General features: G+C 37.2%; 1 protein-coding gene across 2 annotated transcripts; it reads right to left on the reverse strand.

Annotated features, from left to right (window-relative positions):
* LOC109326603 (acetyl-CoA carboxylase 1-like) lies at positions 808 to 13,974 on the reverse strand. 2 transcript variants are annotated; one of them, XM_019559313.1, is made up of 32 exons: positions 13,740 to 13,974; positions 12,540 to 12,911; positions 11,982 to 12,188; positions 11,745 to 11,906; positions 11,435 to 11,527; positions 11,251 to 11,346; positions 10,997 to 11,170; positions 10,514 to 10,607; positions 10,238 to 10,425; positions 10,099 to 10,149; positions 9,981 to 10,020; positions 9,377 to 9,501; positions 9,179 to 9,295; positions 9,010 to 9,084; positions 8,860 to 8,916; positions 8,631 to 8,735; positions 7,904 to 7,990; positions 7,629 to 7,820; positions 7,365 to 7,553; positions 7,154 to 7,264; positions 6,982 to 7,068; positions 6,723 to 6,899; positions 6,528 to 6,605; positions 6,296 to 6,418; positions 5,835 to 6,104; positions 5,320 to 5,651; positions 4,774 to 5,011; positions 4,307 to 4,662; positions 4,000 to 4,213; positions 3,584 to 3,760; positions 1,273 to 3,429; positions 808 to 1,137 (listed from the first exon to the last, which is right to left on the reverse strand). In XM_019559313.1, exons 2-32 carry the CDS (start codon positions 12,885 to 12,887, stop codon positions 1,081 to 1,083), a joined length of 6,777 nt encoding a protein of 2,258 aa, XP_019414858.1. In that variant the 5' UTR covers positions 12,888 to 12,911; positions 13,740 to 13,974; the 3' UTR covers positions 808 to 1,080. The 2 variants fall into 2 exon arrangements, with proteins under 2 accessions (XP_019414858.1, XP_019414857.1); XM_019559312.1 differs by having other exon boundaries at positions 12,540 to 12,918.

Below are 15,062 nucleotides of genomic sequence, written 5' to 3' on the forward strand. Positions count from 1 at the left end.
GATTCTGTTAAAATATTTTTTATTAAGATGTATGTTTTTTTTTTAAGTTGAGTAAAAATAATAAGATTTTTTTTAGATAAATTGGTATAACCTTTTTATAATATATTTATATTTATATTAGCTTAACACATCAAAGATGAACACTCATCAAACATAGCCTCCATCATTGTCCACATATGAAAGCTTGTACTTGAAAAACCTAGCCTCATACAACCTATAATACCACCCTTGCACCCCTTACAAAAAGCTATTATCCTTCACAAACACCCATTTTTATAACTATCATTGTGACCACCAATATCAAGTGTTATATGGGATAGCACTTGTTTTGCCTCATCCATTTTGATCTCCATCATTGGCCAAGTTTGTCACAGTGAAACACTAGATGTCAAGAAAGGGCAGCTGAGAAATGAGGGATAAAAGTCAACCATAGAATATAGGAAAGGTTTTTAGGGTAGGCATTCTGAACTTCATTCCTTGTATTCTATGAGTATTATTTGCTTCTTCTAGTACATGAGTTATTCATGAACATAACAGAATAACTCATGTGTTCTAAGAATCAAAGAACACTCATAAAATTGTAAGAAATGAATTTCAGAATGTCAACTGTCCAAGGTTAATGTTCATCGCCATTTCTCCCAATGCCCTTTTAACCATGTGTTGTATTTTATCTTGCTCCTTAGTAAGTAGATTCAACATATAGTTCATCATATTTGCACCCTACAAACAACCATCACCCTTCACAAGCACCATTTTTAGCTAAATAAACATGTTATACTCAATTATTTTAATGATTCAAGCTCATGCTCAAGCCTCATATTTTTAAAAGTTTTATCAAAAAGGTCAATGCCCAAAATTGTTATGCATAAATTACAAATTTATTCAGATACATGAAAATAATCAATCACCAGCAGACCTAAAGTGGTGCTGCAGGTTCTAATCCTCTGAATGCATAAATTAAATATCTATATCCATAAAGGGGTGCTGCTACACAATTGCACAACTACAATGGCTACAATTTTACATAGCCATTAACTTCTAAAGACCATGAACACAGATCACCTTTCAATTTATTGTCTTCTAACCAAGTACCTTGCGAAGTTCATCCGTCAACTTCACACGACTTGATGGCTCCAACTGCACAAAAATTCAAATAATTAGCTCCAAGTTTCAAAGATATGAGGAAGCAAATAACATAAAGTTAATGTAACCAGCAAAATAAAATAAAAATAACAAATTGGTATTGTAATGAAAGTGTTTTAAGTGCTTTACCTTGCTTAAAAGGGCAGCAAGGCCTTGAGGTAAAGCTTGCATATCTAGAACTGAGTCACCGATATTTGTCAGTTGAAGCAACACTTTCTGAGCACGCAATTCCTTTAGTTTATCCTCATAGTTTGTAGGATTATCCTTCCATCTGAAGAAGGCTTCATCATCCGACCAGGCATCTTCTCTACCTTTGGCGATATCAGAATTCAAATACACGTTCTTGAGCAATTCCAACGCGGATACATGTGACAAATGGTCACCACCTGCAGCATCTCTAAAACTGTTGATCAGTGTCTGCTCACCAATTCTTCTGTTCAATCTTCGGTAGAAGACAGCACGGGAGTTACCCCAGTCCAAAACTTCTCTTACCACCCCCTTTGCAGCCATTCTTAAGGAAGTATCATGCAGTTCAGCAAATTTGGTAGCTATCTGGGTATACATGGGCAAAAGCTGTTTCTCGCGGGTCTTAATCTGCTGCTGTAAGGATTCAATGGTCACAATTTCTCTGTTACTCTTGGCCTCCTGAAGTTTTGCCTTCAGAGTTATCAACTGTTGATCCAATCTGCCCATGCACTCTAACAATTCTCTTGTTCTGAATTTGATCTCAATCATTCCTTCTGGCTCCAGGACATTGCCTTTAGCTGTTCGATCGGCATACATTTCAATGTGGTCTGAATTGATTCGACTGTCAACAACAACCCACGCCCCACCACGGAGTTCACCCATCATTGGGATGTACACAAATATGGGCTGTTTGTATGTCCTAAGGTTCTCTACAATGGTTGATCCAGCCTGAAGAATTCCTTCAAAAAGGTCCCTCTGCCCACCTGAAAAGCCTCTCCAATTTGCAAGAATGAAAAGTGGGAGCTCTTCTCTGTTGAAATCCAATATTGATTGGGCTGTCTTGGCAGCAGAATCAGGAAACCACACCTGTCCTGCTTGAGGAACAACCCTCTCATGAGAATCAAGCTGGCCTGGATCGGCAGGTATTATTTGCATTACTGTTTGTGTTTCTACAGCAACAATTCCGACAGGAATTCCTCCGAGCTTTGCCCTTCCTGTAACAACTGTCCTTGCCCATCCTTCTAATGTCTCCACAAAGCTGTCCTTGTCAAAAATGCCTCCTAGCCATCTTCCGTTACCATCAGTAGTTCCAGCGATGGCAGCACGAGGATCACATGAGTTTTCAGGCAAGTACTCCACTCGTCTTTCTGGAGAATCAAGGGACTTTACAATGGGGAGCTTACCACCTACATGTGAAGGAACGTAGCTAAGCCACTTCAAAATAGCAGAAACACCTTCAAGGTCATCCGAAACTGTAAGGTGAACAACTCCATTAGTTGCCATGATTTTAGGTCCACCAAGTTGCATGTGAGAGCTGTATACCTCCCGACCAAGAAGTTTATTTAACGCTGAAAAACCAGTAAGAATTATGGGCTGATCAAGCCTCTGTATGCATCTCATTCCAAGCCTGGCAAGATAAGCCCCTATTCCAACAGTCCTGCCAGTCACATATGTCAATGTAAAAGTTTCCTTGTATGCCCTTGAATAGGCACCAGCAATGGCACCACTACCACTCAAGTTTTCGACCCCCAGGCCATCCTCTTTCCCAACAATGGTGTCTATGACCCATCTGGTTTCTCCACTTTCAAGCTTTAATTCATGTGCTATCACTGATGATTCAATCCGAGCATAATCCTCAGGTGTTAAATATACGTACTGGAACCCATGCTCAGGGCTACATTCCTCAGACCAACCAACTCTAAAACAGGCTTTCACTTCCTCGGCTACACCTAAACGGGCACCAGAATTTGCTGCTAAATAAATTAAAGGTAGTTTTTTCGCACATGCAAGATCAGTTACTGCACGGAAGAATGCATCCTCTCTTGGGCCAAAAGAACCAGCCTTGAAGGTTACATCATTTGTTACAACCAATATTGTTCTTCCAGATGGAAACTCGGGGGTACACATTTCCATTAACCAGGCTACCATTCCAACGTCATTCAGTCCAGGAGAACGCTCCACAGCAACAAGAGGAGTACCCCAACTACCTTCTTTGTCAGCAAATTTAAGCTCTGTTGCTTTTAGAAGATTTGTATCTTTGGCTCTTTGAGATCCAGACTGTTGGGTTGCCCATGACTGTTCCAAGGCTGTTTCAAATGCCTGCAAGAAGCATTTCTCCTTAGAAAATATAGTTTAATTTGTCTTATCATGTAGCCATTAAAAGGAAGTGGAACACACGCACATACATGCCAACACCAGCAGACAGAGAGAAAAGAAACCTATGTTTCATCTAAATTCATTGAATAGAACTTACCAGGGGGAAATCGTAGCAGTATGTGGTGCTGTTCTTTCTCGCTGAAAGGCGTTTTCGGTCAATAACTTCTAAAGATTGATAATTTTCATTCACTGGTACACCATGCAACGGACCCTTCACACCTACTGAACTGTATACCACTTTATGAGTGTCGGTATCCTCCATTTCTCGGTATATCTGAATTTATATAAATTCAACGAAATCAATATTTAGAAATAGTATTCAGTACAAGAAGGTGAGATATAGCTGACAGTGAGAATTTATTTATATTCAGTACAGGCAGAAGGTTACATTTGCCATTGCATATTTTTAATGACAGTTTGCTTGTCAAAATAAACCTTTGACAAGCTGGGTAGAAAAGTTTTGGCATGCAAGAAAGCTTTTCATTGAAACGTTTTAAGTAAATAAAGACTTACATGTACAGTGCATGTATGACCTGTCACGTTGTTTACAATAACCCTCCAAGCACCATTTGCCTGACCACAGGCTGCCATCCAGAGCTTGATTTCCCATACAACAACCCCTAATCTATGCATTCTTACACCAACAGATGAATGGACTTCATGTGCCAGTCCTTCTAAGATTTCCGCAACTGTTACTTCTTCTCGGGCAGCATCTATGTCGATTCTCCTGACATTAACATCCAAAATGTAAGACACAGGTTAAAGAATCTTCAAGATATGCTAAAATAACATATATGGACAATTATGCAGCCATAATTACTTTGTATAAGGCACAAGATCATCTATTTGCTGCTCGCGTATGATATAGAGGTACATATGAGCATGTTCAGATTTGATATTGGCATTGTGTGCATTAAGTTCCAACTCCTCCATTGCAGCCATCAATGACCTAAAAATGCTCCTGGAAGTGAAGGACATAGCCAATTGGGTAAGAGATTTTTCTGCATCCAGCCTTTGATACAAAGAGAACCCTTCATTTGTGGTTGGCTGTCTTAGAAGTGTTCGAAGAAACATTCTTTGAATTGGTTGTGGTTTGTTATCCGTAACTGTGTACAGGTGCCATTGACGATCTCGAGATGGGGTATACCGTATATTCTCATAGGCTTTAAGTTTTTCCTATAAACAGACAAGTAATTAAGTAAACAAGTTTAAGATCTAGCATACAAGTGAAATTTTCTTCTTTCCTGCCTTCAAAAGTAAAATAGAGGACTTGAACCATGAACTAACCAATTCCAGATAAATGGATAGGGGAGGTTCCAAATGACGCAACAGAGGCTCCTCCTCATAATAGTTCTTTTCTGCTGGCCAGTGGAAGGAGTGCCTCATTGGTGCACGCCCTTCATCCCTCTGTATGATACAGCTAATTACTCCAACACCCGCTGCCCGTATAGTGGGGCCCACTTCCTGATCTTTGAGTATTTTGGCTAATTTTTTTATTCTTTCTTGAGCCTGATCCTCATCACCACTGCAAAACACAAAAAATTCTTGTCAAGAAGACGTTGGAGGTTCTGAACAGAGTATTTCAACAAAAAGAATATTTGTCCATGTGAGGTTGATTTATACAAGAAAGAAAGATAAAAATATTGTTCAATAGTGATCCCAATTATCAAATCAAACCAATAGGATTGAAGATGCTTCTAAGCTAAAACATCAGTACTAGTCTATAAATCCCAAAATAACTGAGCTGTACAACCACTGATGTGTCAACAAGTACATACACACACATTTCGGGTTCAAACTTCAAGTAAATTTAAGGAGTTCCCAAAATAGTACCTGTCTTGCAGTAAACTCATCTGGTTGTTGATACCGACCAGTGCAATATGCATCATATTACCATACTTAACTGGTTCACTAGGAAGTGCTTCGTGTAGGTTACCGCTTGCTTCCCTTAGGGCATCACTTATCATTGCAGGTAAAAATTGAAGAGATTTAAGTACAACCATCACTCCCCATTTCTTCTTATTGTGTTTCCCCACCAGTGTTTGTTCTGATATTTGGTCTTCGACCCCACTCTTCCTTTCAATGTACTCCTCTAAGAACTCCCATGAAGCAATAAGACCAGATCTGTTCCACTGCATCCGGACACTCCCTTTGACAAGATATGGCTGACAACAGATACTAAAAGTTACAAATGACACTCCCTTTAACAAGAAATGGATTATAGAAGATATAAAAGTTCGAAAAACATACGACAATCCCGTCGATTACCCCCCAAAAAAATTACAAAACAAAAGAAGAGCAATAAAAATTAGGGAAGTGTCAAATAATATCAATAGAAATTGATATACCTGGTAGAGCCTGCGTATATAAGTTTCCACAACCCTCCTTTGAAGGGTGTGGTCGCTGTGATCAAATAAACCCACAAGGGCATCTTCAACTGCCAAAGTAGCACTCACAAGGTCCTCCATTCGGTCATTAATGGCGCTCTTCCTCTTGGGAGTATCAATAGTTTCACCATCCTCAGTGAACATCTCTAGTTCAGAAAGACTTCTGGCAATGCTGGATCGAAGTTCACTCAACTTAGTTTGTTCCAGCAGTTGACTTGCCTTAAGAGCCAACTGTATCAGGATAATTAAACATCAGATTTATTCTCAAATTGTTCCATAAAAATTAAAAGCAGATAATTGAATGGTATATATTCATAATTCTCTTCCAGTAGAAAAGATAATGTGAGATCTAAAAATATAACATGATGAACATAGAACTCTACTTTTCAGATTCATCGGAATATCTCAGGGAAATGTCCAACCTGAGAATAATTGGTATGGTTGAGTTGAGAGAAACGGATTAGTTGATCCCTGTAAGCAGCGGGGTTAGGGTAAACCAGTTTATCCATGAGTTGCAGTATCAGCTTATTTTTACTCTTGACACCCTGAAAACCGAGAAATTCAATTAATATAAATTATATAATTGCCATATAATGTCAGCAAAACTTCAAGGAAGCAAAGCACTTCAACTGAGCATGTTATAAAAGTGTATACCTGATGAGAGAGCACTATATCTACAATCTTCAATAGATCCTTCTTATATTGAAGGCGGAGGCGCTCAATTACATCAGCCTAGGCATGAAAGAAAAAGTTATGAATATTCTAGAACTCTAGAAAGTTAAATGATAAATAAAAAATCTTTTGTAATAAAAGATATGCTTAGTTAGTTCCTAATTTAGATATACTAACCAGTATATTATCACTAAATAGTTCTTCAACAAAAAGATACTCTTCAAAAAGGGATTGAACGATTTTATGGGCATGGCTTTCTCTTCCACCATCATAAGACTTCACAAGACTCAGCAGAGGTTCAACTAATCTTTCTTGAGCTCCTTTTTCTTTGTCGGGGCAGGAGGAAAGATGAGCCTGCAGTGTAAAGTACAACCAATGGGTTATTCATGTCAAAGAGGAAAAAATCGGAATGAGGGATTCAAGAACAGAAACTCACTTCAAGAATTCCCTTCAATAATTTAGCAGGGAAATCAACAACTTGAGTGCTCGAAATCCTCTCGAACTCCTTATATTTTGATTCCAGCTGAAAAACCACATTGTTCAAGGCCATCTCAGATCACTGTTTAGATGTTAAAGCAGAGGAAAAAGCTAGCAGGGTGTCCCTTTACCTCATTTCTCAGGTCTTTGGGAAGACGGTTTGCCAGAACAGCGAAACACTCTTGCCATTGAAGGAAAGGCAATTCGGGACTATCAAGGCAATGGAGCAAACTTTTTACAACCTGAGATAGATAACTCGTTAATCAGACAATCATATACTAATCTGATAATAATCATAATAGAATCAGGGTGCTAATGAATCTAAGTCAATGATTAGCTTACATCATCAATATTGTGCTCATAGCCAGCAAGAATCATTCGTGCCGCATTTAAGCTTGCCGCACACTTCTGATGAACTTTACCAGAAATTGCAGTAGGAAGGCCCAAGACTGGGAAGGTCCCATTGAAAGGTTCTGCCTTTCTTACAGCTGAAGGATCATCAAGATCAAGCCTTGCTATTAGTTCACCAGCCTACAAAAGATAATGTTATCTTAATCTCTCTTCTAATTTGAAGCTCTTATACTTTCTATGTCGAACACTATATACCTGCATTGCTTGACCTTCAGACAGTTTGAAATGAATAATCCCGGAAGCAGGCGAAAGAAGAGGCATGCACATCTTCATGACCTCAACTTCAGCATATGGTGTGTCAGCATCAACATGACTGTCATCCACAACCAAATATCTCATAAGCTTGCATGGTGTCTCCGCAATTAACTTTGATGGATCATGGTCATTCTGCATATAATAACATTTTAGAAACTTGCCTCAGCCACAAGGAAAAAAGAATAAACTTTAAGGTAAGAATAAACTTGTTATACCTGAAGCAAGCATGTCCTTCCATCTATTAGAAGGCGAGTTCCAGCTGCTTCTTCCTCGGCATATATTATATGACTATTTCCATCCAACTGTAAGAAGTTGAAACAACTAGTTAATAACTCAAGAATAAGATATAGAACAAAGGACAATCTGTAAAATAGAAATTATAGAAACTCAATATTACATCTCAAGGATAAAGCATGACAGTGTTGGCTAAGTTAAAGATATTTTTTTCCTCAACTTTTAATCAAATGCTAGCAGAATATAGATGTGTCATAATAAATTCTAGTTTATAACTCGATGAACTAAAAAGAGACACTTTAGGAAGACATCAACTCTATCTACACAAGCCTGTTATTGACTATCCATACTAAGAACTATTAAATGATTTTAATATACAACATCTATAGAAGCAGGAAATGTTTCTTTATACACAACAATTACCTACTTGAGAGAGGAACATAACACATCCACAAAGAATATATGCTAAATGATTTAATTTTGCATACTATTTCTTAAGTTTTAGGAGCCAGAAGAGCATGGGTAAATGTCCATATCAAATACATCATACCCAAAAAAGTTATAATTATGAATGAAACAATAACGCACATGTGTTCACAAAGAATTGAATACTATATGTACCCAAAAAAAGCATTAAATGCTATAAATTTAATGGATGAGTATTACTGTAATGGGCAAACTACAAAAACCGATGATAACAATACTTGCCTGCATCAGCAAACCTCCATCACGTAAAGTATGTATCTCTGCCTCTATCTCTGATTCATTCATTCTCAATCTATAACTTCCAGATCCTCCTCGTATCATGTCAATCTAGAAATTGTTTTACAAGATATGATTAACTGAAACTGATCATTTCCTATAAAGACAGAAGACTCAAAAAAGGGAGGGAAACAACACACAATGTCCACCAAATTGATATTTTAACAATGCATACCGTGTATTTGCTTCCTTCAATGTTCAAGGACACTTGAGAATGGACAAGGGATATGTGCTGGCATAAGTATTAACAAAAATTAGTTCACTTAAAAGTAAGAAGAGTTGAGTGCACTATGAACTATATATTTCACCCATTTAGACACAATACCTTGGGAGGGATTTGTCCCTTTTCAAGATACCCAACATAGTCTGAAACCAATGCTGCACTGCTAGCAGAAGCTTTCTGTATTAATTGGAAGAAGCACAGGCCATGAATTCCACATTACGAAACAAAAAAAAGTAAAGGAAAAAAAGATATAAAAAACAAGTTTGCTTACATAGAGTGCCCCTCCAACAACAGAAAGATACCAGGGAGGCCTCTCTGCTCTAACTCGCATTGCAATTCTACTGTCCAACCAACCTGTGTGAATCTTGTTATCTCTGTAGTCTGCAGCCTGAGATCAAATAATGTACTTACGTCACTTCGTTTGCTACACACTTCTTATACAATACTAAGGCAACGTGTGATAACTTACATTCAGAAGATCAATGGTGTAATCAACATTGGTATGAATTTCTCCACGAATTTGAATCTCCTTTAGCCCCAGAACCATATTTGCAATAGCTAAAGCTCTAGACTCTCCAAAAGCAAAAACATGCCCTGAGGTAAAAGATAGGGTATTAGAGCCTAATAGAAGGTAAGTTATAGAAGGGGAGTTGTGTAAATACATGAATGTAAGAACAAGAAAGAAAGTATATTATGGAGAGTTGACACCCTACATTTCAAAATTCACCAATCATGAGGTTCTTATTTAAATTACTAAATAGATGAATCAACAGTTCTAGATAATTATCCGAAGTTCTCATGTAATAATGGGCTCCTATTTGCTCGCTACAAATTAAAGATCATGCAATCCCGGGCTAATTATATTTCCCATAACAAGGCCAGGTGGGTTTTTCATTATGCACCAAAAGAATGAGGTAAAAACGAACAAATAAGAGTTACACATAAATATATCAACATGATAATGTGAAATCTGCAATCTCTTTCAATCAAAGTTCACAAGCATTGCCTTGGGCATTTGATAATCAAGAATAGGTAATTTGTTAACTATTTGTTTATTAATAGTTACTACTTACCAAACTGAGAATCTGAGAATTCATGGATTCCTCCTCCAGACTGTAAACATATAATTCAACAATACTTAGCGCCCCAACATTGAAGGTATACCCACGTAAGAAGAAATAGAAGACTTACCTTAACAGAGAAGTATGCCCACACATTTGGCTTGCTTTTAAAGCTTAGCTCCTGCACACATATTTAAAGTCAGTACAAATAATGGGATGAATGAAGTAACAGTAAGATGGCTGTTGGATACTTGGACTTAGTAGTTAACCTGCACTTTCCCACTTGTAGGCTTAAAACCATCATCGGGGTCCTCACTTGTGACTCGCACAGCCACACAATGACCTTTTGGCCTCGTAGATTCTACCTTGTCAAAATCAAAAGCAGTAGCTAAACCTGATGTTTTCCTCCAAGCATCATTACCACCACCATGTTCCACACCATAGAAACGCCGTATCTCTGTTAAGTGAGACACGTGAAAGAAACGTAAGAAACCAAATCAGTGAGGAAACAATAAAAAAGTTCAAAGAATTTATCTGAATTGTACCAGGGATTTGCCAGAGAGGGATACCCATCCCAACAGCAACTTGTGCCGCCGGAAGGTTTATCTCTGCTATCCACTCAGTAACAGGATGCTCAACCTATATAAGAGTTAATTGAAAAACGATCAGCTATATTTGTGAAAAATATCAGGAAACATAAAAATAAAAAATAAAACAGGGTATATAAACTAGGAAGCGCTAACTTTAAGCATTATAATAGAAACATTCACACAAATCTCTAAAAATATACAGAAGCATTATGCAAGAGTAACTAGTTAAGCTCAAATGCCTATGTCACTTGCAAATTCTAAGCATTATCATAAAGCAGATTGTACAATTTGTGCTTCTATGTCCATAGAAGAAAGTATCATCTGACATATTAGTCATAAACAGTTGGAGAACTAAAGTCAAAAGGAGAATTAACCAAGTCATAAGAAAGAGAAAATTTAACTATGAAGTGGGTAAAACCCATGGTTATAGTACAACACCTGTAGTCGGGGGTTCAACTCTAAAAAGTAGTATGCGCCAGTCTCCATGCTATAAAGATACTCAACAGTAGCTGCACCAACATAATTTACAGATTTCGCTAATCTTCTAGCTGCCTGTTCTAGTTGTTTCACCGTTGCATGAGGAGCTACAGTAATGGGACCCTCTTCAATGATCTGTTACAGATGAGTGATTAGGTCATTTGTAAGGTTAATTTCACCATGGCAATTTGGCGTGGTGACAGAAATTTCCATACCTTTTGATGCCTCCTTTGGATACTGCAATCACGGCTATGCAAAGCTGCAACATTTCCATGTTGATCACAAAGTAACTGGACTTCTAGATGTCGGCTCTATTTGGAAACAAAAGAGATCATCAGAATATGATCAAGAATCCAAGAATCATGCCCATTCAGATCAAGGTTCAGTGGATTATCTAACCTGGGATGCAACCTTCATTATAAATATAGGTGAGCCTGGGACTTCACCTTGAACTTGCTTGAACAATGCCCTTACTTCATCATCATTATGAACCTAAAATATTCACATGACTGTTAGTTTCTAAACGTTGCCAATCAAATCACACAAGAATAAGATTGGTGCAAAGTTTCACAGCATTATAGGTATTTATCCAGTTTTCTGTTTGAAATAATTTATACATTCCTGGAAGACAAAATTAGCTTCCCAGATTAGCTGCACAAATGCTATAAGATTTTCTGTATGCTAAGTATTGATCACACAAGAAGCAAACCTTTCTTATGCCTTTACCACCACCACCCCAAGATGCCTTGATCATAGCAGGGTATCCTACAACTTGACAACTTGCAATTGCTTCTTCTGTAGTATAAACACATGCTTCCCGATAAATTTCATCAGGAATGGTAACCAAGCAACTGTCAGGAGGTATTTTCACCTGTAAGGAAAAGCTTCAAAGTTAAAGAGCATCCCTTACAAAAGAACTACACAATTACTGAAGATTGAAATTTACATGAGAACCACTCCATGGAAGGGTTGGCACTTCCGCTGCTTGAGCAATCAACGACGAACCAATTTTATCTCCCAATGCTGCCATAGATACAGCAGGAGGACCAAGAAATACAATTCCTCTTTCTTTCAATGCATCAGGAAGCTCGGGATTCTCTGATGCATGACCCCAACCAGGCCACACGGCATCAACGTGAGTTATCTCAGCCATCTGGGAAGTATATTGCATACAAGTCAGCAGATGTTAGAAGTTATATAAGATGAAAAATCATTACTGCATAAGCTCTGAAATGACAAGAGCAAGTGCAGTAAACTATAGGCAGCAAGAAAGATATTAAGCAACAGGAGCACATTATGCAATACACATTTTTATCAACTGTATATTTCATGTCTTCAGAAGTATGCAGTTTTTAACGCTCCTGTGAAGAGTCTAAAAATGTGTTTTCTTTTTTATGATGTTCAGATTGATATCTTTCATAAAAAACAACAAAGTATAAACTGATAACTTTCAAAATGGACAATTACTTAAGGTTCAAAACCTCAAGCAAAAAAATGTACACACCTCTACAATAAGCTGTACATTGGCATAGTTATTGTTATTGGTCCCACCAGGTACTTCTACAAATTGATCGGCTATTCTGATATGTTCTGCATTGATCCTCATATCCTCTGGAGTAGCCATGGCAACCAACAAGATAGCCTTCTCTGTGCCGAATGTCTCATAGGCCCAGCTCCTAACACTACGTATAAACTTGACTGCTGCCATTCCATTGTTTGCAATTAATATGCTATGAATCGGCTTATTTCCACCGAGGGCACTGCAGAATTCAGCTACTTCAGATACTGTAGCGGGATGTCTATTTGACTGTACACCATTTATGTACCCATTCCCACGGCCAATGCCAGCCATTATTGTTCTCCTTCTAAGTGCCTCCTATGTACTGCACAGCAAAAAAAAAATATTACCAGGAGCTCAAGACATTTGAAACTCGACTAGACATTAAGTATTATTCTTTTTCAATTAATATGCTTGTTCACTAATGGAATTCTGGAAATTTTCTATAGGATTAGCGATCTAGCTCCTTTTATAGAAGAAAGAAACTGAAGATAAAGCAATAGAGAACTCATCCCAACTCCCAAGTTTTAATAGCAAGATTGACAAGAACAAAAGCAATGGACCACAAAAAAGTTGTAAGGTTGTGTTTTGGTCAAACATATATGGACTTGGTAACAAACTCCGATTTTGCAAGCATTCAGAACTGTGAGTGATATGGTGCACTCACTTAGGCAAATCAAGGATCCATTTGTAAAATTCTATTACAAACCCAATCCTCACAAGGCTACAGCTTTCACTGCAAGATATAAACAATCAAACACAGCCTAGTAGTTCAGTCTCTTTCTCTCTCTATCTGAGATGTTGTATAGCAAAAACATCAATTGCACCGATAAAAAAAACTATCATCATCCAATGATAACTCAACTAACACCTTTTCAATCAATTAACCTCTCGAATCCCTGCAGAAAGTGTCAATTGACCCACCTAACAAAAAAGGTAACTTTTTTGCAAAACCAAAAGCAATTCCAAACAATTGAGGATAAAATGTTTTTCCTTTTCTTAACGAACACTAAAAAAATTCAACTACCCTCTGAAGAACTTTCAAAAGGGTCATAAAAAATACAGAAAGCAAATATAGAAATCAAGCCAATAGATTCAAACACATGGAATCAACTAAAAGTGAAGAAATGGATCACAAACACAAACCTTGGAAATGGAAACAGTATAAGATGAAATGAAAGAATAGATTTTTATTTATTTATTTTCAAATGGGTGTGTTTAGGAAGAAGCAGAAGGATGAGTGAAAAAATGGGTAGGTTGGGGTTAAGTACGTGGAAATGGTGACGATGAAAAAAAGAAGGGTCAAATAGGTAGTTAAGTTAATGGGGTTTGAGTTGAGGTAGGTTTGGTTTTGGATTGAGGCTAGGTGGGTTTATTCAATGAAAGTGCACGTGGTACTGCCACACTTTATTTGTAATAATAGTAGTAGTTCCCAGCTACCCCTTCTTTTTCTATAGATGATTACGATTATCACGATGATGACTTTGGTTTCATCATTCAATTCAATACTATATATATAAATTAGAAGTGGAGGACTCATCAAAACTCAATTACAAACCATAAAATTTTAATATAGTAGTATATGTGTCGTACCAATATTTGACAGAATAAGATAACATGTAATTATTTGTACTAAAGAGATTGTGGAATGACTATGTTCCAAATGATTTTGATACATAGAATTTGGGTTGAGTATTGATAAAATGCACATTACACAATGATTGAATCATTGAACATGTTTAGGAGGTATGAATGGGTGGGTGCCTCTCTTGACTGAGATGGTTTGGTGGTTTAGCCTACCAACCTTTCTTCCTTATTATTTGATCAGTCAAATATGGAAGCTACCACCAGTTAGTTAAAAACAAAATAGCCATCTCCCATACAAATTGAATGAGAATCTAACTGGTCCGGAAATTGCGATAATAGTACACGAACAATATTTTTCGTTATTTTCGATCAAGGTTATATAATATATTTTTTGAGAATCGAAATTAATTTTTTGCTGATTTTTTTGTTTATTCTTAATTACAAAATAGTTTGTGTGATTAATGTTTATAATGATCTCTTGAGTTAGACTCCTCTCCATTATTAGTAGAGAGGTAAGTTGTGAGAAAACGCATTAAAAAATCAAAAGACAATGACATTTATGACACTTAATTTTCATTAAAGTTACAATTTTGGCCTTAAAAATATACTACAAAATATAACTTGTCTCTCCATTAATAGAGAGGAGTCTTATTCTGATCTCTAATGTCTGATAAAAAAGTAATAATCTTTAATTGGTAATTCACTTGCTTCAACCCTCTAAAATCTCAAGTATAAGGGGTGGGCAGGACATAACCTTACAGACTCACCTAGATTGGTTGGGTCTATGTCAGGTTCAGGTTCAAAAGTTAGACTCAGACAATATCTAGGATTGTGTAAAGAATAAGTATGACTAAGTTCGACCTTTCTCATGGTTAGTAATTT

Source organism: Lupinus angustifolius, chromosome LG14 (genome assembly GCF_001865875.1).
Source record: "Lupinus angustifolius cultivar Tanjil chromosome LG14, LupAngTanjil_v1.0, whole genome shotgun sequence".
Lineage (NCBI taxonomy): Eukaryota > Viridiplantae > Streptophyta > Magnoliopsida > Fabales > Fabaceae > Lupinus > Lupinus angustifolius.